At 40.1% G+C, this 24533-nt stretch overlaps 1 protein-coding gene across 20 annotated transcripts in view; it reads left to right on the forward strand.

Annotated features, from left to right (window-relative positions):
• LOC118415481 (kinesin light chain 1-like) overlaps positions 1–22397 on the forward strand; it is a 40618-nt gene extending 18221 nt beyond the window's left edge. For 2 of the 20 annotated variants that reach the window (XM_035820149.1, XM_035820202.1), the window contains exons 6-18: positions 2650–2737; positions 3754–3855; positions 4305–4388; positions 5334–5423; positions 6415–6508; positions 6840–6892; positions 7282–7355; positions 7797–7905; positions 8732–8791; positions 10025–10201; positions 12183–12307; positions 19165–19228; positions 19369–22397. In XM_035820149.1, the coding sequence (XP_035676042.1) occupies positions 2650–2737; positions 3754–3855; positions 4305–4388; positions 5334–5423; positions 6415–6508; positions 6840–6892; positions 7282–7355; positions 7797–7905; positions 8732–8791; positions 10025–10201; positions 12183–12307; positions 19165–19228; positions 19369–19455 (1207 nt within the window). In that variant the 3' untranslated portion in view covers positions 19456–22397. Of the gene's footprint in view, positions 1–2649; positions 2738–3753; positions 3856–4304; positions 4389–5333; positions 5424–5497; positions 5588–6414; positions 6509–6839; positions 6893–7281; positions 7356–7796; positions 7906–8731; positions 8792–9982; positions 10202–12182; positions 12308–13279; positions 17568–19164; positions 19229–19368 lie in introns of those variants that run through there. The other 18 variants (XM_035820163.1, XM_035820209.1, XM_035820142.1 and 15 more) reach the window with 15 other exon arrangements.
• Positions 22398–24533: the final 2136 nt, after the last annotated feature.

Here is a 24533-nt window from a genome sequence, read left to right on the forward strand (position 1 = left end):
TGTTTGGATGGCCGTGGCTCATAGATTACCTACTACAGACAAGTCATATTATCTGATGTAGGTGACATTTCTGGAACAAACAGGAGGAGTTTCATTTTTCTTAAGAAAGACTTCAGTGAAAGCCGCATAGATCTTTACATATGAAAAACATCTGAAATTCAAACTTGATACAGTTGCAAAATTTCATGCAGCTTGCAGAACCTGACAAATCTCAAATGTCACTAAACTCTGAGTCCTGTTCAAATACAGTAAAGACATTATTCCTGTTACTGAAAAATGTATGCTAGAAAATTGTACCTTTTTTTTACTTTACAGGGAGCCATATATTCTAGTAGCGGCATAGTGAGTCATCACCCAAGCTGTCCTGTGCTGACCAAGCATTACAGAATGGTCCCCTCCTCCCCCATATGTAATTTTCAGTGTAGCTGAATTATCGAGCTGTTTTATTGCTTTTAGGCCGCACAGAATACAGATACAGTTGGGTGACGTCAGACTTGTAATGACATCTGCAATCTAGTAATCTTTGTCTCCCTGAAGGGGGGGGGGGCATATAACCTGATGGAAACAACATTTATTGAACCACGAGCCTTTCTAGAATCTTCCAGAGTCATTGATTTTTTCAGATCTGATGGAGGATGAGACCCCTTCCAATAGGTTTTACTCTAAGATGTCAAATGGAAGATCCATTTTAATGAATTTTATAATCAACTGGGATTTGGGTAAAGAAGAGGCATGAAGGAAGAGTTATTGCTTACATTTGAAATTTGAGCACCTGCTGTATATCTATGTATGTGTTTATCTATGTATATGTTTATACATAGCCATGAGTCATCTTACCTACTTACAGTAATTGCCCTACATGTACAGTACAGTTTCTAGCATCTTTGGCATTTGCTGCCCTGGAATCAATGCATGCATATGCAGCATTCTTCCTAGTGCATTATAGATTGCATCATTATCTGTTAGTTGCTTGACTTCAGTAATGCTGTAGGGAAAAGTGTGTGAGACTACTTCATCTAGACAATTAGCTGCTTTGCTTCTTGAAAATTGAAAGTAGCTTTCTCAGGCTCAAAGGTATTTCGATAAGCTTCATTTCATTGAGAATTATACTCCTGACCAGTGAAACTGGAGGCTACGCCTATCCAAATTCATTCCATGTAGAATATTATACGATTCATTCATGTATCCCCCATACTGTGCCTCTTTGTGCTTGTACAGGAATGTTGCGTAAAACCTGCGTAATTAATGTTGTACCAGCTATCCCATTTGTGCCCTGTACCCTGGGTAAAACTGTTACATCCCAATATGTCAGCTGCACTGCATACTAAGTACATGCTTGTACGTGCGTACTGTCAGTAACCACCATAATTATGTGACAGCTATACCTAAAGTGATTGCAGTTGATTTGCCTGACGAGAATTAGCAAGTTTCAAAATGGGACAGGTTCCTTCTGAAAATCTACAGAGTGTCTCATGAAGTATTCTTACAAAACAACCTGGGTGAACATTTGGCATTACAGATATTTGTATTGATTTTGGCTCTATAAATTATAATCAAGCGAAAGTCTTGGCAATTGTAGGTTATTGATTTGGGTGCTTTCGTAAGGGATGGTCCATGGGAAAATGTGTGGGAGGGCAGACTTGTACTAGGAGCAGAAATGAAAGAAGGCAGAAAGGTTAGAAATGAAAGGGGTTTTAGTTAATTAAAAGATAGAATGGAGAAATTTAGAGTAAAGTGTCTAGAGGATCTGTACATCCTTGAAGCCATAGCTATCAATATTGAAGTAGAGTCTCTGACTTTACTTATGCAAGTGATTTATCACACAGTTGAATGTAGAAAAAGTGCCAATACATAATGTTAAAGGTTGCAGAGACAGGGCAGCAAAATACATCTATCTTTATGTTATGAACATCAATTGGATCTCTGTCTTCAAATGGCATGAAGAAGATTAAATATGTCTTCATGTCACCTTATTGTTTTATGCAATCCATTGTAGGTTGCACTTAAGCAGCAGTCAGGATGTCCAGACAAAAATCCACTCCCAGATCAGAGTCTAGACATTTTCCGCTGGTCCTGATTGTTGTCTTGACCATCCATTAATGATGAGATGGCAGGAACGGTACTCTCCAGGGCACACGGCATTAATATTTCAGACTTACTGTCAGAATGGTGTCAGCCTTAAATCACAGTGTACTGCATTGCTGTGGAGCCTTTACCTAGAATACATGGCCACACCTATATAGGAATGGGCTTTTCAATAATTAAAGAACTATTTGTGAGGGCACAGGAAGGCAACGAATATCAACTTCATTGTTTCTCCAATATAACATCTTTATGATGAAAACATATTTACTTATGAGTCTTATGATACATTATACGAGCAAATACAGGGCATATCAGTATAAAATGGGAAATGATCATGAAATATTATCAGCACAAGACATACATGTAGCATGAGGAAAATATATGATAGACTAAGGTAGAGACAAGAGTGTTTAGATCTATCTACGGAAAAAAGGTCAGAAATTTTGAGTTTAGATATTTAGACATCCCATATACTTGGCAGTGTATCTAAACACAATTTTTGTGTGTTTATGTAAAACTAAAGTTATGTATGAAATATGTAAGAATGTTTCTTCCCATCCTCAGGGACCAGAATAAGTACAAGGAGGCAGCAAACCTGTTGAACGATGCTCTGGCCATCAGAGAGAAGACACTTGGGGAGGATCATCCAGCTGTAAGTACAGAACTTACAGTTACATCATGTATAGCAATTCATATGGATGTTTACAAGTCCTTAAATTTTAACTGCTGGATATTGTGAGAAGAGACAGGGCACACTGTATTTCTGTGTTTGATTTTCATTCATAGCTGTTAAAGAAGTGGACATGCTCCATTGATATATTTTCATCACCCCACTGTTATGTGAACCCAAAATAAGATTGCTGTGTGCTATACATATTTTTGCCAGCACATCAAGAATCTCAGAGCAGTGATTTGGAGATGCAGTAGGTACTCCTGGGGAGGGTATGAGCCTGGTCACTCCTCCAGGACACATCAGCACATATCTGATAACTGATTATCCTGCAGAATTGGGTCATCTCGATCCCATAGCTGCTGAAAATTGGATTTACAAGTGAAAGGGACTGCAGTTTTTATGTTGTCATTTTGTTTTCAGGAAATAAAAGTGGATCCCTAAATCGGATTTCCTTATTCTCATGTTTGACCCCTGTTACTGAAACTGTTGAAAATTAGGTCAATGGCTACTCCAGAAATATCATTCAAATTTCCCCCTGCTGCTTTAAGTCCTGTAGCACTGGAGAGGCTTATTGCTGTAGATCGATGATATTACATCCCCAATTTAAGTTTTGCCTTCATATTGGGGGTATAAAACTGCAAAAAATATGTCCCACGTAGCGTGTGTAGTCCAGTGGTTAACAACCTTGCCTTTTGAAATACAAACCACGAATTATATTCCAGCTGTGCCGCTCGACCGACATGCATGCTACTGGAAAGGGTTGCAATCCTCAAGACAGAATGTTAAGCTGTGGTGACTGTTCAGTGTGCTTGTCAGAAAGAGTTAGACTAATACTTTTTCGCGGTACAGTGAACCTGTAAATACTGTTCATAGCATCTGTCTAGTCTGTCAAGACCAGTGGAAGAAAATCTCTTCAGTGAGCTAGACTGGTTAGAGATCACTTGCACTTTTTCCATCACTGTTGAGTCTTATGTAACATGTGCTCAACATTTCAGGTTGCCGCCACCCTCAACAACCTGGCTGTGCTTTATGGCAAGCGGGGGAAGTACAAGGAAGCTGAGCCACTCTGCAAGAGAGCCCTGGAGATCAGAGAAAAGGTGGGGCCCAGTCACCACCGATGATGTTATAGACCAGCAATGTCCAAATTTTACATATGAGATAACGTTAGACTTTGGAGTTAAGGTAATCCAAGGCTACACACTGCAGATATTTCCATGAAGGAAAATGGTATGGAAAAGAATTTTCTCGCACAGATATATATGAAAGATATTAACTTTGTAAATTGGATCATATAAAGGCAGCTGATAGTCACCTATGATACATCAGTGTTTTACCAATTTGACAAAGATGGGTATTTATTTTGGTGTTGGGCATAATCACAGCTTTTAATGTGAATGATGCTAACATCTTGATGTTAGCTTGACTGAGGTGTAGTGTCACCATGCTATAACAGTGCCAACGTTGCCAGTGAAAGCTAAAGACGCCACGTTTACGTTGTGTGTACTCCCTTGACAGACCCCTCTCATGGCACTGGTTCTCTCTCTAGGTTCTTGGGAAGGACCACCCTGATGTGGCCAAGCAGCTGAACAACCTGGCCTTGCTTTGCCAGAACCAGGGCAAATATGAGGAGGTAAACCCCAGTAGACACTAACAACATGCCCCTGCACTTTCAGTTGTAGATCATACTGAGAATGGAAGTAATAAGTGTAACAAACAAGTTTTGTTGAGGTTGCCCAAAAATTTAAGTTTAGGAATGGGTTGTTTGCAACTAACAACTGGCATGGAACACTCTAGCAATGTTTTCCTGTGGCATTTGACAACTCTGTGTTGTTTGCATGTTTGGTTTTAGGCTGCTTTGCTATAGAATATTATGCTATGCCTAACACAGTAACTCCACTGACTTTGTCTTTTACAATTGTTTACTTTGAATGGCATGAAATATACATTTGTATGCTTCTTTGCAATGCAGCATGATGATACTGTATGCTTCTTTGCAATGCAGCATGATGATACTGATGTATTTGGCTAAACTCTGCTTATTGGTGTGGTTTGGGGGAAATAGCAAACATGCATTTGATGCTTATTTTTCTAACCATTGTATAAGGCTGACATCTGTCGCTCTCGCCTGCAGGGTTCCTTTGCATGTGGAAATCCTTGGTGTTAAGCAAGGAAAGATGTGGGAATTTTATTGGATTTGGGAAATACATGGCTGTATCTTAATAATGAAAATATTATGCTTTGTATCTGCATCTTTCAAAGTCAGAATTGAAAATACCGAAAACATTTTTATCTTGTCTTTCTGTGTACACGATCCCTGTAGTCCTATGTCCATGTAGCAAGGCTTTCTGCAGGAATGCGCATGTGATTGCAATGCCTTCCAAATAGCTTGTGTATGCAGCTTGCATGCTGCTGGAACTCTGCAGATATCATTCCTGCAAATTTGCATGCAGCTGCTGTTTTTAAACTTGCTGCAGTTGTGCACCTGCATGTATAACTGCCAGAAATCTGCAGCATTTCTAGCAAACACCCTGATGTCAGTGAGGCAGCGACATGTGTCTTACATCACCTTGTACAGGTTGAGTGGTACTACCAAAGAGCTCTAGAAATCTATACCAACAAGCTCGGACCTGATGACCCTAATGTTGCCAAGACCATGAACAACCTGGTATGGACGTCTTCCCTGTTCTTCTGTTTGTTTTTGTTCATGCTTTTTGAAGTGTTTTGCTTTGCTGTGTGCAGGTGGAAATATACTATCAAAGAGCAGTTGAGATTTATACCCGCAAGCTAGGACCAGACGATCCAAACGTTGCCAAGACCATGAACAACCTGGTACGACCTCTGAACTCTGTCCTATGCCCTGTGTCCTAAAAGTCTCACCCATCTGTGCTGATAAATCTAATTATATGGAACTTTCTAGACCAGAAGTGCATGCGGATATAGATTTTAACAAATTTTGATCATCGTAAACAATTTCGTCTCCTAAACCCTGCAATTTTTCTCTTCCATTTTGATTGTTCTTGACAGTAACACTTCTGGCTCGTGGCAGATGTTTTTAAACAACATCTGTCAATATTGTACATTCCCCAGTAACGTGTCCAGGTCCCATACAAACCTCCATGTAGTATAGCATGTAATGCATGATCATCTTCTCCACCTCTTTTTCATACCCCTTCTCCTGTGGTGTCAATGTGTTTATTCTGTAAGCAAAATTAGAGATGTTAGAGATGTAGCAATAAGACCTTTGCAGCCATCTGTTTTCTAAAAAGAATGAGTTATGTAATTAGAAGAATGCTGCTCTCGAAAGATATGGAACACAAATTTGCAAGTCAACCAATACAGTATGAGCAGAGTAATGCAACATGACTTGAGTAAACATGTAGTAATGAAGTTGAGATCTACTTACTTTCAAAGTTTAGAGCATTGAAAACAAGTTTAGTAAGGGTACATTTTGTGCATTTAGAAGTTTCTTAAATCAGTTATATTTTAAAAGGTAAGTTGTCAAAACGATATAACGTGAGTCATCAAATAATTTGTCACTTTGTACACTAATGGATTGACTGGAGGGTGGAATAGCTCAGAGAACAGGAACTTTTTCAGCAATAGTTCCAGCTCTACCTATGCACCACTGATGTAAATTCCCTGCCCCCCTCCCCCAGGCTTCTGCCTACCTGAAGCAGGGGAAGTACAAGGCAGCCGAGACTCTGTACAAGCAGGTCTTGACACGGGCCCATGAGAAGGAGTTCGGAGCTGGTGAGTAGTCCGCACTAGCTGCAGGTCTGTGTTGCAGGTGCTCCTGGAGTCTCTGCCAGTGGACCTGACATACATGTGTAATACTGCCAGTTGTGTGTTGTCCAGACCTGTCACTGGTATTGTAGTGTTTTTAAATGTGGCATATGTAATACTTGGTGTCTTACCCCATGATGGTTAACATGGCCTTTAGCAAACCTAAGGTGAAGAGATCCTGGGCAGAAAACACATCCTTCATTATAATTAAGTGTTTAAAAGACAGTCTGTGTTAGTGAGCAAGTTCCAGGTAGCCAGTTGTTCTCCATGTGATGTGTAATGTTGTGATGTTCTCCAGGCTCTGACAGTAAACCCATCTGGATGCATGCAGAAGAGAGAGAAGAGAACAGGGTAGGTTCAGTCACGAGGATATGAAGATTATCCTTGATTGTTGCTGTCAGCATGACATTTTTCAATCCTATATAAGCACAGTTACATGTAGGTACATGAGAACTGCAACCCACAGTTTACATTTAGATTATTCATTCAAGAGACACTGGAAATATAGGAAGGTTGCTAAGTGTTTGTAGTTTTTTAGGGCCTGAGTAATGTTCTAAGACGTGTGTTCTGTTGGTTTGCTCCAATTGTAGGTAGTTACCGCATGTTCATCACTGTTTTTAACATGAAGTGCAAACTCTTCAGATAGTTAAAATGTGCATGTCATGTACTTGTAATGCCACAATGAAACATGTCAAAAAGAGACCAGACCTAACTTGATATGACATGTATTTTCCTTACAGGGAAAGTTCAAAGACACTCCATATGGTGACTATGGTGGTTGGCACAAGGCAGCCAAAGTTGACAGGTACAGAGTGTGTGTGTCCCTCTCATGTTATCTTACACTCACCTCTCCCCATCTGTAATGGAAGGGGAGACTCTTTTGCACGGGTTGGTAAGGCAACTCTAGTGGGCATGCCACTAACCAGCACCTCCCAACAACATGTACATCTGTAGGTATGTATTACTAACAATGGTCATATAGTTAAGGTGATTCTTATATCATATGATTTGTACGCATCCCAGAACAGAACAGTCTCCTGTCAAGCTTAAGGGATTTGATTTTTTCCTTGAACACTAAAGGTATCTGTCATATAAAGATTTGTGCATTCCTTGAAAACATTTTGTTTTGTATAGAAATGGTCATGAAGGGTCAGGTATCCATGCCCTTGCATGAAAGAGTAAGAACAGGAAGACACGAAGTGACCTCAGTTCCTCTGCTGTTACTGACAGACCTGGTCTCCACCTTGTTCCACAGCCCCACGGTAACAACTACCCTGAAGAACCTGGGCGCTCTGTACCGGCGCCAGGGCAAGTACGAGGCTGCCGAGACTCTGGAAGACTGTGCCCTCAGATCGCGTAAACAGGTAACTCATCTGCTGTGCTATCAGCTTACCTAACACCTAGACCATGATATGTCAAAATGCATCCGTCGCACTCAACAAGTCTTCTTCTGTTATACAACTAGTGCCTTGTTCATACAAGATATTTTTTCATCAAAATATGGGGATTCCAATCTCTGCTAATTATCAATTATTAAAGTGTTTAAATAGCACTTGTACAAAAATTACATCATTTTATGATCATCAGACCATGCTACGGCATAAATGTTGTGACTGTTTTCTGTCAAAGAAACACTGTCTTCACACAGTGTAATGACCAAAATTACTGGCTAATCAATTAATTGTCCTACAACAAGATGCATGAAGGTTGGCAGACTGTCAGTTGTCCAGCATGTCGGATGAAGTCAAGACTGAAATATTAGACTGTATATCTGGTGTAGATATGTTCATTACATTGACTGAATTTGATGTATTAATATTTCCTTTGGTAACCCTATATGTTAAAAATGTTATACACTATTCCCTAACACTAGTCAAGTTGAGGGCAAAGTATATTCAGGGTTAGTATGATAATAGAAAACAAGAAAAAAAATTTCCTTTCATATCCTTCAAAATCTAATAGAAACCCATGTTTTACAAAAGAAAAGTGATGGAAAAATGTAACATACTGGAAATTTTCTTTTAGTCCTAGAAAGGGATAGAATAAACCCTGTATATACCAGCCACAATGATCTACTTGCTTCCACCTTTCAAAATAATGTACTAACCCCTAATGATGTACCAACCCACTCCCTGTTTAACTACTGTACTGACCCTGCCCTGGTCTCTCCACTGCGGCCGGGTTCTGTAGAACTGCAGTGTAAGTCAAGGCTCCACTTTCTCCACCCTGTGTGGCTCGGTAGACAATGAGGTCCGCTCCAGTCTGCTACTCTCTCATTCTGCTTGCCCGTCTCGTGCTGTTCAGTGGTTCTGCATGCAAACTTTGTGTTCACGCTTGTTGTTGATTAACATCGTTGTATAAGCTAGGTTTAGTTTAGTTTACAGCTCAGAGTGGGCAGACTTGTATTATTTAGACACAAAGACTTGTCTTATTCAGACACAAAGACTTGTCTTATTCAGACACACACCTTTTTTAAGATTTCAATACTTGACCATTTTCTGTATTTGTTAGATTTCTGATGTACATCAAAAATGTGGAACCAGAAATGCAAAGTATATTTTGCCAAACTGTGTCAAAAATAAGACAGAATATGAAAAATGATCTTTCAAAAATAGAAAAGAAATGTCAAGAAAAATAGAAAAGAAATGTCAAGCTTTGATAGAGGACAAAGCTTTTGCTCAGAAGAAGAAATTTGGTACATTGTATCTACACTAACAGATATCTGTGTTGGATGTTATAATGTCAGGAAATTACAATCTGTAAAGACAGACCATCTTCACTCGAAAAACAGTGAAAGACTAAAAGACCACACTCTGAGCCTGTAGACTAGCAGTGTAGAGTTGTTGTGATCTGTAGACATTCCTTTCCTTTACTGCATGTTTTCTGTGATGGGCTGATGTGTTTGCCATATTCCTGCATGTATGTATGGGTGCTAGGTGCCATGTGTAGTCAGTACTGCCAGTGATACAAACTTCACAACCCACATATAACTGATCACGAAATAGCTGGAGACGCTTATCAACATTTGATGATGTTTAAATTGCTGGGGGAAAAGTATGCATTCAAATGTGTCTATCTAGTAATAGTTCAAAAACCCAAGGCTTGGTGTGCATTTTTACTAAGGAAGTATTCCAAAATCACCTTTCTTTTGAAACCTACCCTTTCAACACCCAGCACTACATGTAGGTATCAGTCTGGTAATGTATTTTTTAATCTGATTCTGTAGACTTTGTTCAACAAAATGCTCTACAAGTTCTCAGAGCCATCTTTCTTAGATACACTGGTATTGTCCTAAACATTTAACAAATGGACTGTTTTCCTGCAGTCTACACGGCACCTAGTGGGGTTACTACAGAATGTTGCATGTGCATGTTTGTGGGAGCATGTTTTGTTGTTGGGCATTACTGATGGCATTTCCTCCATTAACATGAAACCCTGCAGGCCGTTTCAGTAAATTTCAAGCGCGGTCTTGCCCATCCCCAGGCGCTAGATATCGTACGGGACACCAAAGTCCGTGAAATCCTGAACGAGACGGGAACACAGGACGGAGACGAGAAGAGAAAGCGTGAGAAGTCACGTGAGCGCGGGGACTCAGATAGTGTGTCGTATGAGAAGCATGATGGGACGGAAGAAGTGAGTATTGGCGCGGAGTGGAGCGGGGTGAGTATAGTCTTCGACATTCTGCGTGCGTCGTGCAGTAGGCTTCTTGTGTGGTAGAGCCTTGCTGCCCTTCACCGGGCATTTAAACATTGAACGGGCTAACTTCAACAAGTGTAACCACTCATACACAGATCATGGCCTTAATCCTAACAACTTCTAACACGAGCCACCAAAGAAAATAATGAAAGGAATGTGGGATGTGTTTTCTAACAATCTGACCTTATGTGGGCTGTTTTCATGGGGATATTTTTGGAGGGATTTTCACTAAATAGTTTTGGGGCTGTATGTAACATGTTCTGTAAATGGTTGAGATAGTTTGATTGGTGAAACCCCAGAATTGCCACACCACAGGGATGGTACAGCAGCCTTTTTGTAGCTAGCAAATGTACATGTAATGTGCATTAGCAAAGTAGTGTAAGTGTTGGACAGGTAAGCTGTTCCACATGGTCAACACTGTTATAGTGTTCCTTTGCTGTGCAGAGTGTTGGTGTGCAGTGCTGAGTTGTGAGTGATACTCAGGGTTTTCACACACACAGACATGGGAATTCGCTGGGCAGGAATGTCTGGCAAAATTATACATGTTTTATATCTGTTGTTATTGGTAAAAACCCTAAACATTTACCTGTAGAAAGATTTAGAGTTGTCTATCTTGAAAGGCTACAAGTACAACAACTGATTTTTTGTCTCAAAGGAGGCCACTATCTGTGTGATTTAAAACTTTTGAGAGTAACCTATTAAATTTTTAACCTATTAAATTTTTAATGCAAAAGACATTGTTCTTCTGTGTGTGCGAAAACTTTGCAGTACAAGTTGATTAATTCATTTCATTTCTCCTGTAAATGTATATCACCACACACATCCCATGTCACTATCCCTCATGCAATATAACTCTGGTCTCTGCAAGAATGTGCCTTGCATGCACTTTAACGTCAACTTTAACCGGCTTGAGTAGTATATATCTTTGTATATAGTATACATACTTTGGGGGTGATAAGAAGTGGTGGTAGTCAGTCCTCATATAAATATTATGGGCAGGAAGGGGTTCTCCATATAAGCACATGTAGGTACTTAAATAGTCAGATTTGGTCTGGCTTGAATACTGTTTATGTCGGATCAAAGCAGCTGTACTAAGGGGTTTTCTGGGAAATGCAGGTCTTTTTTAAAGGGTATTAGCCAAAAAAATGTGTTTTTAATTTTAACTTTTTACCATCCTCCCTGGTCAGAAATGTTGGCTGTTTTTCCCTAATGTTAGTAGACGCATCACAACGTTAGATAACATTTTTCATGTTACGACTAACAAATCCCATTTATTAGCCTTTGGACATGTCCCCTTTCATGTATCTAGCAGTTGTCCTGTAACATTTCTGACTCACAGATGTAGCATAGTACGAAGCTTGAGCCTAAAAGCCCTAACATTATAATGGTTCCACCAAGAAGCCTTTTGCATGGTGCACCGGAGGTGTCGGTGGCTGTATTCACCCCATCATGGAGAAGGGTTGTAGGTTGCACCATGTTCAAGACTCAAGCCATGTGATCGCCAACCAATCAGTAAACTGTCCCAGTAATCCTCGGCCTATCACCTTTGACCAGAATCAGATGAGGTCAGATTTGACCAATCAGACAAGTTTGAGAGTGTGATTTGGGCCTATGCCTGCAGGTCCCTCCAATCAGGTAGAGTAGAGTAGAACACTGTAGACTTTGATAATTTTGCATGCCCATCTCACATACAAGGACAAGAAATATTAATGAAAGACTGTCTTTTGATTGTGGTGAAGAGGAAAATATACCAGTACTGTAGATTCTATGTATAGTGGTGCATGCTTGATAACATTTTTGGGGAAAACTTATCACAATAGTTGTTTCCCATGATCAGTTGAAGTTCTTGTCAGCACATCTTGTACTAACAGGTCAGTGGATGACCGTCGTTCCCTCCCTGAAACAGTAGTCACCTCTAATCTGGCAGGGCTCTTTTGCAACACAGGATGGTAATGGCAAGCTCAAACGTAGCGGATCATTCTCCAAACTGCGTGCATCCATCCGACGCTCCAGCCAGAAGCTCTTCAGTAAGGTGCGCGGGGGCTCCGAGTCAAAAGAAACCGGTGGAAGGTAGGAACGGCGACGTCACAGGGCCTTAACCCTATAACATTGTTTGTTGTAGCCAAACGTTTAGGTACAAATCACCTCACTGAACTATCCCTTATGCAAAGTGTGCCACAGTGCAAGGAATGCGTCTGCTCCCAACAAACAGTAATATACAATGCTGGGCTGTTTCTATGCCCTGTCATCATTGAAGGCTGCTCACCTTCTATATGTCACCCCCATGCATGAGGTGGATTCACCCAAAATTATACCATGGGGTCCAAAACTGTAGGCCAAACCATTATGTACATGTATGTAGGGTTGTCTTCCCCATGGAGGGACTTAATGGCAATGAAGATTGTTGCATGACGGAAGGCTCCTCTACAGCTATTCACCTTCAAACAGAGGAGCCTCTAGGTCATCAGTGCTCACTGGTAGTACATAAGGTGGATCCATGGGGATAACTGGCAAAACTCCCACCCAACAATCCCCCCTGCCTTCATGTACAGCTGTGACTGTGTTACAGAAATGTCATACATGTCCGAGACATGGTTGCAAATGGTGTACAGACCCCTGGCTGTGAACACAAACTTTGTTATAGGGTAAAACCCTTGTGAGGACTTTCTGCTTGTTGGCAGAACCTCTGTCACACATGTAGCTGTCAGTCTGGTCCAGACCGGTGTACTGTGTAAATCACAAACCAATCACTACCATCGTACAACAGTGTATGTGACAAGATATGGCTTTCACAACATTCATTGTCCTTGTGACAACTTTCTGTTCGGGATACTTTGAATACACTGGTTGAAAATTAAGGTCTCTTTGTTAAGAATTATATTTCTGCTTTGGTCCTACCCTGACAATTTGTGTCCCTGGAACAAGGATTAGTTGAAGTAAGGGGGCCATCATTTGGAGTGCTGTGTGCTGAATGATTCCTACATAGTGCCCCGGTGGTACTGTTGAGTAAAAAGTGCTTATTCCTACCTGCCATGCTGCCAGTGAGGGAGCGGAGGGGCTGGAGGATGGTGCAGAAGCGGGTGCCGTGGGAAGTGACCGCCCCACGTCCTGGCTCATGTAGGCCCAAGGCCCGACATCCTGGTCCTGCAGGGAGGGAGGCTCAGTGCTGTGATTGACAGCTGTCCATCAATATTGTATCAGTGAAACCACTGGTGCTGCACTTGTATGTTTGAGTCACACTATCGGCAAGACAAAAATGGAAATGAAAGGCTGACAATTATGACACTAAATTTAAGTTTTAAAAAAGGCTCTGCAAATGGAGCTGTTGTCAGCTGATAAAGCATCTGTTTTTTAGGTGTCTTAGGGAGTGCTTGTGGAAGGTATAACCAGATAATGGACATGGAAAATCTAAGTTTCCACATCATCTAATGAAGGAAAGCAAGCTCAGTAACCTTCTAGATTTACATGGATTGCCTTTCTTTAAAATACTTGATGTTGTCAGGTTGGTTGATTGACAGCTAACTATCACAGCACGAGCCATCCATTCCTGTACAGACCCAGGCTTCCATTCCTGGATTCTATGGTGCAGAGTGAAGCCAACCTTTATCAATGTATGTGTCAGTATGAAGCAGTGTGCACTGCTGCCGTCATTGCCTTATATCCATTTCTTATATGATAATGCTGTAGTCCGTGATCATGAGGGGGAGAGGGCACTTTACTTGTTTTTGATGTACTGAATTACAATTCGATTTTGGAAGGAATGTTATGTAAATTATTCTTTTAAAGTTGTCCTACAAGGTAGAACTTCGAACATTTTTGCGTGTCTACTTTAGGGATCCGAAGAAAGTTGTGGATGTACAAAATATATCAGTTGGGTTAATGATGCCGTCCACCTCAATTTATAATGGATACAATGCAAAACAAATATCCTTTGATTCTGTACTTTTCACATTTTGTTTCCCACAAAAAATTCAAAGATGTGAAATGAACCAATCACTGGCCAGGAACAGTTTCTCCATCTTATGTAAAATTGGGCATTGGTATTTCCCAATGTTATCAGTATAATGGTTCTAATGAAGGTATCTCTCTCATGAGCATGGATTACAGCTTGAATTCTAATCTTATTGTTACAATCACTAAATTAATGAATTTGTTAATTGCAGGTCACAATAATTGTGTAATGAATATAGTGACCAGAGCCAAATTTTTGTACAATCACTTATGCAATGTAATGCAAAGTCTCAATATAATATATAGAGAGGTACAATGGCAGAAATAACTCTTGTACATGTGAAAGTACAGTATGTGTGGTTCAAGTGACAGGAATGGCCTTTTTGGCTGTATGTCTAGCAGTCATGGCACATTGTGGCGAATCACAAACATGTTGCCACCTGTGTAAGTAGAAAATAATGTTGCAAAATAGACGGTTGTCTTCCTTGGTTGTATAGACACTTTCTCAGGTTGATTTATGACAGATGGTCACTGGTAGCAAGATGAAAATGTTGTGTCCAGTTTCGATAGTGAGCTGCAAAGCTGCAGGATTTTACATTCCCTGCAGCTCATTGTGTGGCAGGTGGCTGTGGCAAGAAATGATGTACAGAAATGATTTGAATTGCCACAGATAGATGGCCACACTGTGGTACCCAGCACAACCATCATGGCTATGCTGAATGGCAGTGATGGACAATGACATGACTGGGGATGAACCGTTATGGATTTGGGAAACATCTTGCTTTGAATTTAACACTAAAAGAGTTCTTACTCAAGCAATTCTTGTGTCTTGAAATAGCAAACTTTAAAAAAATATATACTGTACTGTATTACAACAATGCTTTTGGATGACAAAAGAAAGTAGTGGCTGAAGATGATACTGGCACCCAGTCCTGGGGGAAGTAATGAATTGTCCCTGGGCTACCAAGATGATGGATGTATCTTGATGTGATTCATCCCCCTAATGAAATTAACGCATTTTATGGACCAGCCAATCAGCGCCCATGTGACCGCTCATGTCACCTTCCCACTGCTGAAATGTCGTGTTTGTGCCTGCACGTTTGGTGACAGCGGAGCCCGTGTCTTCTTTGGTGTGTCTTGGAAAAGTGCCCAGTCCGTTAGCTTGCATGCTTGTCTTTCCGTCCAGCAAGATGCCAGAAGTGCAGTCTAATTACAGCATGCTGAGCTTCTCAACAGCATCCATTAGCCATGTTAGCCTCCCCAGCTTTTATGGTTTGTCTTGTTACCATCTGACGTCCGTTGGCTAGGGAAGGATAGGTTACTTTTGCCCGTTCAAGTCACGTTCAGAGTTAGCAGGAGACCACAAGGACAAACTAATCAGATATTTCAAGTACAGACCAAGGTTTGGTGTCCATCAGGAACACAGTGTGACAAGTGAAGTATGCGCTGTGATTGCCAATTTGGTTGTTGGTGTCAGTTGGTAAATCAAGATGTAATACTGTGGAATTGATAACATTTGAAATTCAATTCTTAAAGAGAAGTAGAGAGGTCTTTGCTACCCATTGTTTTGCAGTTTTGTCAATCTTTGGAAACAAGCATCACAATTGTAGTGTGATAAGTTAAGACCTTTCTCTTAAAAGAAGGGTGCCAGTTTTGTTCATGTTCTTTCCACTCACAAGTTGTGTTTTTTTCCAATGTGACAATCAATGTCTAGGAAGTATAGGAGTTTGTCCAACATTGTTGATGGCTATGTCATCATCTTTCTACTTCTCTGTTCAAAATGTAAGTTAAAATAGAAATCAAAGGGTTTGCTGTTAATCAAAAGAAAAGTATATCTGGGGTTAGGAAGGACTACCACAATGAACTCTATGTCCTTGTACAGGACTAAAATTGCTGTATACTATTTTAACACTGATTTCATCAGAATTTACCCATGGTCACTAATTAAATGTAAAAGACTGTGTATGGCTCATTGTGGATACCTCTCCTGTTGAATCGGTTATTCAATGTAGTCAGCATCTACATTCAACAGATGTAGAGACCACTCCTTGATGATATGATTGAAGACATTGGTTAAAAAAATAGACAGGTGGTTGTGATTATTGATATGTTTGTTTCAATAAGCATATATATATAAGGAGGTAGACATAAACATTGTTAATTGTCACATTTTGTTGATGTGCTTCCCATTACTTTGAATGGGTTTGTTGTGAAAGCAAGGTTGTAAATGTTTGACAAGAAATGTCAGATGAAGATATATGGAAAGAGAGCTTTTATTGACCAGACTTGTTTGTGAGTTTTGTTGATCTGATAATGAACCATACCCAATACATTTGGTTTGAGAGTAATGACTTTCTTAAGAGTATATTTAAATTCATATAAATATTTCAGAACTTTAACCTAAATGAAGTCTGGGCAAATGAAGGGTTATCTTCTCCATACAGGTGTATTTGTATTTATATTTGCAGCTTGTAAGCTGTGTATTGAACCCCAAGATAGTTTGCTTGGTCTCCTCCATATAGAGCCTTACCCTCTTAAATGCCTTATCTATTATTATTACTATGATTGTTAAGATAAGAGATTTGTTGAAAGTATGACTATTTTTGTATGTTTTTACCATTAATAATGAGGTCTTCCATGAGGAGTATGAAGGCCATGAATTCTGGCTATTCCTGCTAAGTGGATAGTGTTTCTCCCATGCCGGAACACATTTTTGGAACAGTTCTGTGATAAGATGAACTCGGGTCAAACTGATACTCCAGTTCATCTGAAATTCATGGTAACTGTATTTTGATTCGTGATATTGAAAATTTTCTGTGCCCTCATATTCATTTCACAAATTCTTGTACATTGTTTTTGTCAGACTTTATACTTGAAAATGAGTAGTAACGCCCCAAACAATGGTATTTTTTGTATGTCTTAATCAGTTGAATTTATGAAATATGTCTGAAGTTTGGTTTACATTTACCCCATCTGTTGATAAAAAATATACTGAGGATCTATGTGGAAGATACACTTGTCAAATGGCCTTCTGCAATGGTCAGCTGCAGCAGTGAAAATGTGATAAGGGTGGATGACTATTGTTGATCAATGAGAACATTTTCCCACTGAAACACTTGTGCTGTACAAAATTTAGTATATTGTCAACATATTTGCAAGTATGAATTGTTTCCTGCTTGTATGCACAAACTGATTGAGGACTTGACTGAAATGACTTGAACCTTACCCCAGACCCAACAGTATTCTTGATTGAGTTGTATATCTCTGCCTCCAATCCTGTAGAGGCATTTGAGATGAGACATGTTTCAGGAAGGCATCTCTGGCTGGTAGCGCTTTGTTGTCAAGCTGTCCATCTGCAAATAAACATCCAGCTATCATGTGTGGGCGTGCACTTCTTTATGAACATATCTGGAAATACTCTCGTTTGAGAGAGGTTATCCTTTGATTGTGCATTTACTAACAGACACACTTACTATTCCAGCCTTGCAAAGATTAGGCAGCTCTTGTTTGAATGTTTGGCTGCTGTAGCATGTTGAGGTGCCATGCCTAGTTCCCCATGGATCCATCTCATGCTAAAAGGAATTTGCCCATAAAACTGTAGAACTTGCTCATGAAACTATAGAACTTGAATGAAACTGTTAGTGTGGGCTTATATCCCCGTGGGTCCACCTTCACAATGTAGTGTACAATATGTCTCCCGTTTTGACATCCATGGTGTTGTAGGCAGTCTACAGAGTATTACAAGTTGATTTCCTTCCCATTCCACCTATTTAAGCATGACATCAGTTTTGATCTACCATTTCATAGCACATTGTCTGCACCAGTCTTCCCAGACATGTATTATTTACCTCTTCATTTTAATAAAATTTTCTCTCAAACCCCTAAAATTTACAATATCACATTAAAACATAAAAGCATAATTTTATCTATTTTCTACAAACATGTTTAAAAACTTTCGCAGTCTGTAGAAAGCATAGCCTGTCAAAAGTTAGGAATTGATATTCTGTTGTTGTTTTTTCTGTTTTTTTGTTTATCCGTCATCATATTCAAGGATTTATCAATTTGGAAGACCCTGTACAGTTAGTAGCTACTTTCCTTCTCCATTATCCACAACAATGGTGTTCTGATTTGCTTCCTGCATTTTGTTCAAATTTTGGAACATCACTATGGAGACATGTTTCCACCATCCATTTTTGGCTCTACACACTAAAATAAGGAATAAAGTTCCATCTCTTACATTTCATATTACATATCAGTCATGTCTCATCCCATACAATCATGATAGCACAAACCAACCAATTGAATGCTAAGCAGTGTGGACCCATCTGTAGTACCAGTGCCCACTGTTAGTGGGAGCAGACACATTCTGTGATAACACGGCGCACCATGGTAAGGTCCTGTCTCACTTCAGGTAGTCATGCCCCTCCCCTTGCATGGCTGGTGCATGGTGCTGGCTGTATGTACATGGAGCTGCCATACTAATTGCATGGTGTGCTACGCATACCTTTCCCCATAACTGTGATTTGTGGTGTACATGTATATCACGTGTTTCCGTAATAGTGGGTGTATATTGTTTCTATGATTTACTCAGTTTACATGAGACTAGGTGAAATTTTGTACTATACTTGTAATTCACCGCTCCAATTTTCTTGCTAGCAATCTCACTTGTGTTATGGTAGATTTTAATACTTGGTTCTTAGACAATTGCGCAAAAGAATAAAAACTAAGTACCAAATATATGACACAGCATGGTATTGAAAGTTAGCATACCCTATTGAATCAGCAATAGCTAAAGCTGTCTTGATTTGCTGGCTAGTTACCAACCTGCTGTCGTGCATGAAAAACGACTAACACTTAGGGGAGCCTGCTTTTCAGCTTGCTTGCATAACCTTGTTTTTATATGTAGTAATGATAGAGCGCTATCTAGTGCACCTGCCGTATCGTGTACTGATTATTCTGTCCCATTTCCTCCCCAGCATGAAGCGTGCTAGTTCCCTGTCCGTCATCAACACCTCCAGGGCCAGTGAGGAACAGTACCAGGTGGGTCTCTCAGGGTAGCTCCTTATGTAATGAACAATAGAATAGAAGACTACATTCAATCCTTTTTCTTACTCGTGATTTGCACCTGCAATGAGCATTGTTTTCTCAAAGACTGATTTGTAATGTCCCCCCTCCTGCAGGCCGGCCGCCGTTCCAGTGGCAGCCTCGCCGCGCGCAGCAGCAGCCACGACCAGCTGATGGACGGCAGGTCTGCAGAGGCGCCCTGAACTCCAGCCCGGGGGATCAGCAGGAGGATGAAACAATAGGCTTCTCAACTTGTAAAGGAATGATTGAATTTTATGTATATTGTTGATGGGGAATAACAACATTTTCACTTGTACTTACTGCTCCACATGTTACTACTTACAAACAAATCACAAAATCACAGGTGGTCACAGTTGTCTTGCGACTTGGAGGTGTTGTCATGCCACAAGACTAAGATGTCTGAAAGGGAGTTAGGGACAGTAGTTTTGTGGAATATAAAGCTTCTCTAATAGCAGACGAGTTAGTATGGATGTACAGTATGGGTCAATCACAATCATAACACATGTAGGCAGTTAATTCTGGGGTTGTTGAGATAGACAAAAAGATGAAAATAGAATACAAGTACAGAACATCTACAAATGACACACCTACACATGTAACATCCATTGGGTGATTAACATGGACTGAGGAGCTCGAGTCCATTCAGAATAATGTGAACTTGCTCTGTCTACTTCTTATGATATGATATTGATGAAACCAAGAAGTTGTAAATGTCTACATATACGCTTAGCCTGCTGTGGTTTGTCATCCCTTACTATGACTTCTATCTGCACATCAGATGTGTAGCTTGACATGGTCAGATCAGTTCCATGTACACGCTGGTAAGAAGAACCACTTGCAGTTCAGAGATTTCCCAGTAGGTGTCCCACCCCTTAGGGGTCTGACTAGTAGATCAGGAAGTTAGGCCATTACTATGAGGAGGCTGATGTTCCCCTTGTGCAGATATTTTTGCTATGATTGTTCTCTAGGACTGCAGCCTATAGAGGGTGACTGTAAATAGTGTCGAACCTGAGAACAGCTGATCTGCCTTGTAGCCCTGCGCCTGTGTGTATGCTGGCTGTGTGAATGTATGGTGCTCTGTCTTGTGTTTAGGGAGAGAGTTGTAAGAGTTGAGAATGTGACGAAACCTGTAGGACACACCAGCAAGTCAAAGTTCTGTGAACTTCTCAGTCTATGCCACTCAAATTAGAGTATTTGTCTCAAAGCATGTAGAAATCACAGCTTTGTGCTGGGCATTAGTTTTAACAGACAAATGTCACCAACACTAGCTTTGAGCAATGAGAAAAACTGTTAGAAATAAAATTTTGCCAGCTCCATGGTTCAGAAAGGCGCTTTCATCAATCTTAGGCTTGTTTTGACAGTTTAATGGCTTATCTAAGAGCATTAATATGTGATTGTGAGACCTAATATAAAGGCTAGTATGTACATTAGACGTTCTTGTCCTGGTTCCAAAGATGTAAACTGCAGGTCATCTACAATAAAATGAATGAAAGCAATTACTTCCAGATAGACAGTATGCTAAGCAGTGGTGTATGCAAAATCTACAAGTCATTGATGTCCAGCACAAACTACATTTACTTACTCAAATTGCCAAGAGCCTGTTAAAATTCATACAATATTTACCCGCCAGCTTGTATCATTGCAGCATCAATGGATACATTCCTGTGTGATGTATGTCACCATCCACGTCAGAAATGTTCTGCCACTCATTCAGTGCTCAAACTTTTTAATTTATTCCATCATGAATGGTTAAACTTTAATGAGAAGCCTTTGTAAAGTAGCAACTGTCTAAGTTTGCAAAGTCTTGATTGTATTATGTACAATTTGAGTCACATTGAGGTATGAGAGAAAACAAGTGTTGTGTATGTAAATATCTTATGAAAGGCCTCATGATATTACCTCTTTGTATCTCATATTCTTCCAAAGACATAACTGATTAGTTGATTAATGTTTTGCAGTCCATTTGCCCATTCAGCCTTGTGTATTGTAAGGGACAGAAACTTGTTACGCTTACAGAAGAAACTGAGCCACTGAAGTGTTAGACATGTGTATGGCGCTGCTTAAGTGCTTTTTTTGCTGTTGAGACATGGAGGGAAACTGTGATATGTAACGTTAGAACATGTAATTAGTGTTGCTTATGATAAAGCCTTTTTTTTTTCAAGAACAAGAAATGAAATTGATGTGGCCTAATTTTCATCTCCTGGTTTACCATTGCATGTTGTGGTAAAGGAAGGCCTATATGTTTATGTTGGATATTCAGAACAGCTTCCAATTTACTTTAACTTCAAAAGAAATATGTAAAAGCAGAGAGGTCTCAACAGCAGGCAGCATAACTTTTTCACTGACAGTGTGTTTCTTATTGTGAAAAAGTCATGTTTCAAGCAGACAGCTCTGCCCCTTTGTCTGCTCAGCTTGACTGGATAGTAGCTGTGACAATGTGAGGAGGTGTTTAAATGGTGAGGATTCACTTAGGAATGTTGGGGTTTCAGGGGTGAGCTTTGTCGTCCACCCAGCCTGCAAACTGTGGTTATGGGCAAGTGAATGCCTGTGGCAACTCTCACCCCTGCTACTCTCAGCTTCCTACATATGTTGAAAGTATGATCATACACCACTCATGGCTTGGAAATCTTGTAAAACCTGATTTTCTCATGAGGAACTTTTTCTCTGAAATGGTAGTGTAAACTGCATGTATCCATTTCTACACTGGTGCCCTTATATTATAAGCCCCCAGGAATGCAATTTACACATAAACAGGTTGGTTGGTAATAGGCCACAGAAGTTCATTCATTGGTTCCCAAATGTTCTTAAATGAATTTTTTTTAAATGACCACCCTAAAATATTGAAAAGACAGTAATTAATTCACTTGCTCTGGTCTGACTGATTCAGCTTTGTGGTTATAATTCAACATGTATCAAAAACCGTGGACAATAATGTAATTGTCTTCATGTTGAATAGTTTCTTGAGGCGAGACTGCTTTACACAGTACGAAAACTGTTAAAAAGGTGAACTTTGTAATAGGCACAGCAATGCGACAAGTTACCTGCTTATGTACACAACCTAGCAGGTATATGCAGAACTGCACCCTGTGATTGTTAGAATAAATGCTTTGTGCTGATTGGTGAATGTTTGGTCTCATGACTGCTGTTTTGGATGTCCATATTTGGGGTACTAGTATTTATTATGTTCCGGTAACATTTCCCAGTATAGCCCCAACCTCACTTACCACGCAAGTATATACAGAAGGCATCCTTTTTCAAACAGCTACCTGCTCTATGTGTGTCTTAAAATGTAAACAACATTCTTGGCCAAGCTCTCTGTGGTTTGGAGAATGTCCCTAATCGGCCGGCTGACTCCCCTAGCATAGTATTTACTCTATTTGACCAATTTCTACAATTAGACCACCAAACCACGAAGCCTGGTAGAGGCTAGTTCAAAGCTCTTAAGGAACATTTTTGCCTCCATTCCTTATTATCATATTGGCAGTGAATACCGCTACTTGCTTCTTTAAAATTTGGGACAGGTTGGATCACCACTGAGCTGGTGACATGTTTGGCTGAAGAGACTGATATGCTGGTCAGGGTAACAGTTGACCCCAGGTCACTGAACGGGGAGGTTGTTGTGCTGCTAATGGACATGTATAAAAATGGTAATTTTGTCATTGAGCCTTGAAGTGTCTTATGCAATTTATATCTACCTTGCAAGTACATGCATATGGCAGACTGGTGTTCTTCCATTACTGGACATCATACCTTCATGTGTCCCTGTGAAAACAAGAAGTGAAACTTGCTTCATGTTCATTTTTACATGTACGGGCCATTCTTGCTGACTCCGCGCCCCTGTAACTGTATCATCATGGCCTAAATCTGAGCTGGTCAGCCTGCACCTGTTGTGTATCATACATTTTAGTGCACCAGAGAGATTTGGATGATCAGATTTGTTTTAGAGACCTTGAATCCATTTAGATCACACAGTGGCATGGCTAAAATTCCAGATGTTGTTTTTTTTAGGATGGAAAAACACTTTAAATTGTTTCAAGGAGACTGAAAAAACATTGGCCTGTTTGTATGTTAGTAGATTGATGCAAACGCTACATGATTCCAGTCATGACTCTTTGCTAGATCTAATACCAGGCAGATCTTTGGTTTTAGGGCCATACAGCAGGAGCAGCTGTAACATTTCCTGCTATCTAATGCATTTCTCTATATACAAAGATATTGAGGCTTTTTTTTTTCAAATAATATACCTGCCCTGCTATCTATATCATGGATTCAATAATCTGAAAATATGCCTAAAAAGGCCTACAGATGGCTTACATCTCAAGAGATCTTACATGTACAGGACTTTTGCCTAAATAGATGGATGTTCAAAATTTCCAAAATGTCTAATTTTTAAATTGCACTTCTGGCTGCCATGATAAGATTGCCAATTGCCTGATGTTTGTCCAAGAGCCAGCCTCATACCCTTATCACACGATATCGAGACCACAGCATGATTGGCATTGTTTCCATGTCTGGCAATGTTGTGAAATACGTACTTGCTGTACTGAAACAGGAGAAGGCCTTCAAACCAATGTTTGAAGGTTACTTGCCAATGTCAAGACACCCAAAAATACAAGTGTTTTTGCCTTTTTTGGTTTAGGGTGACTTGCAGTAGAGAGTTGACTTCATATCTTCATACAGTGACAATGAACTTGAGCAGCCTACAAGGTAAATATTGTAAGGAATTTCTATCATTTACAAAGGAAGAGAACTGAAGGTTATGAATTTTGGGACTAAATTTATGACCGTTTTTCAATGGCTTAAATAGGTTCATTGTCATTCCCAGGCTTGCAATTACGCTGTCAATTTAATATATCAAAATTAAAGCCTGGGGGTAGAATCCTGACATTGCTGTTTGGGTGCAGTGTGGTTGGTGTTCACTTAGCAAATAACTGCAACAGATAGTGTAGTGCCTTCCAGCGTGCTTAGCACAAGAGCCTACGACTGCGCACAGTACGATCATTATCTGTGACGCAGGATCTGTTATCTCGACGTTACACCATGTATCCCACTGTCCAGTATGTGTGGTGTTGTGCTAGAAGTATGAATGACTGGGATAGCTAAGGAAATCATCTTTCACTCCTTTATGAGCAGCACAGGCTCTTTCTCAACCACTCCAGTGAGCCTTCTGGCATTTCACTTCTCCTCAGTGGTCATCCTTGGTATCCTATAATAAAGTGGACGTTCCTTCCATTGGGAAACTTTCCCGGGCAATGATTTC

Source organism: Branchiostoma floridae, chromosome 1, assembly GCF_000003815.2.
Source record: "Branchiostoma floridae strain S238N-H82 chromosome 1, Bfl_VNyyK, whole genome shotgun sequence".
In the NCBI taxonomy this organism is placed as follows: domain Eukaryota; kingdom Metazoa; phylum Chordata; class Leptocardii; order Amphioxiformes; family Branchiostomatidae; genus Branchiostoma; species Branchiostoma floridae.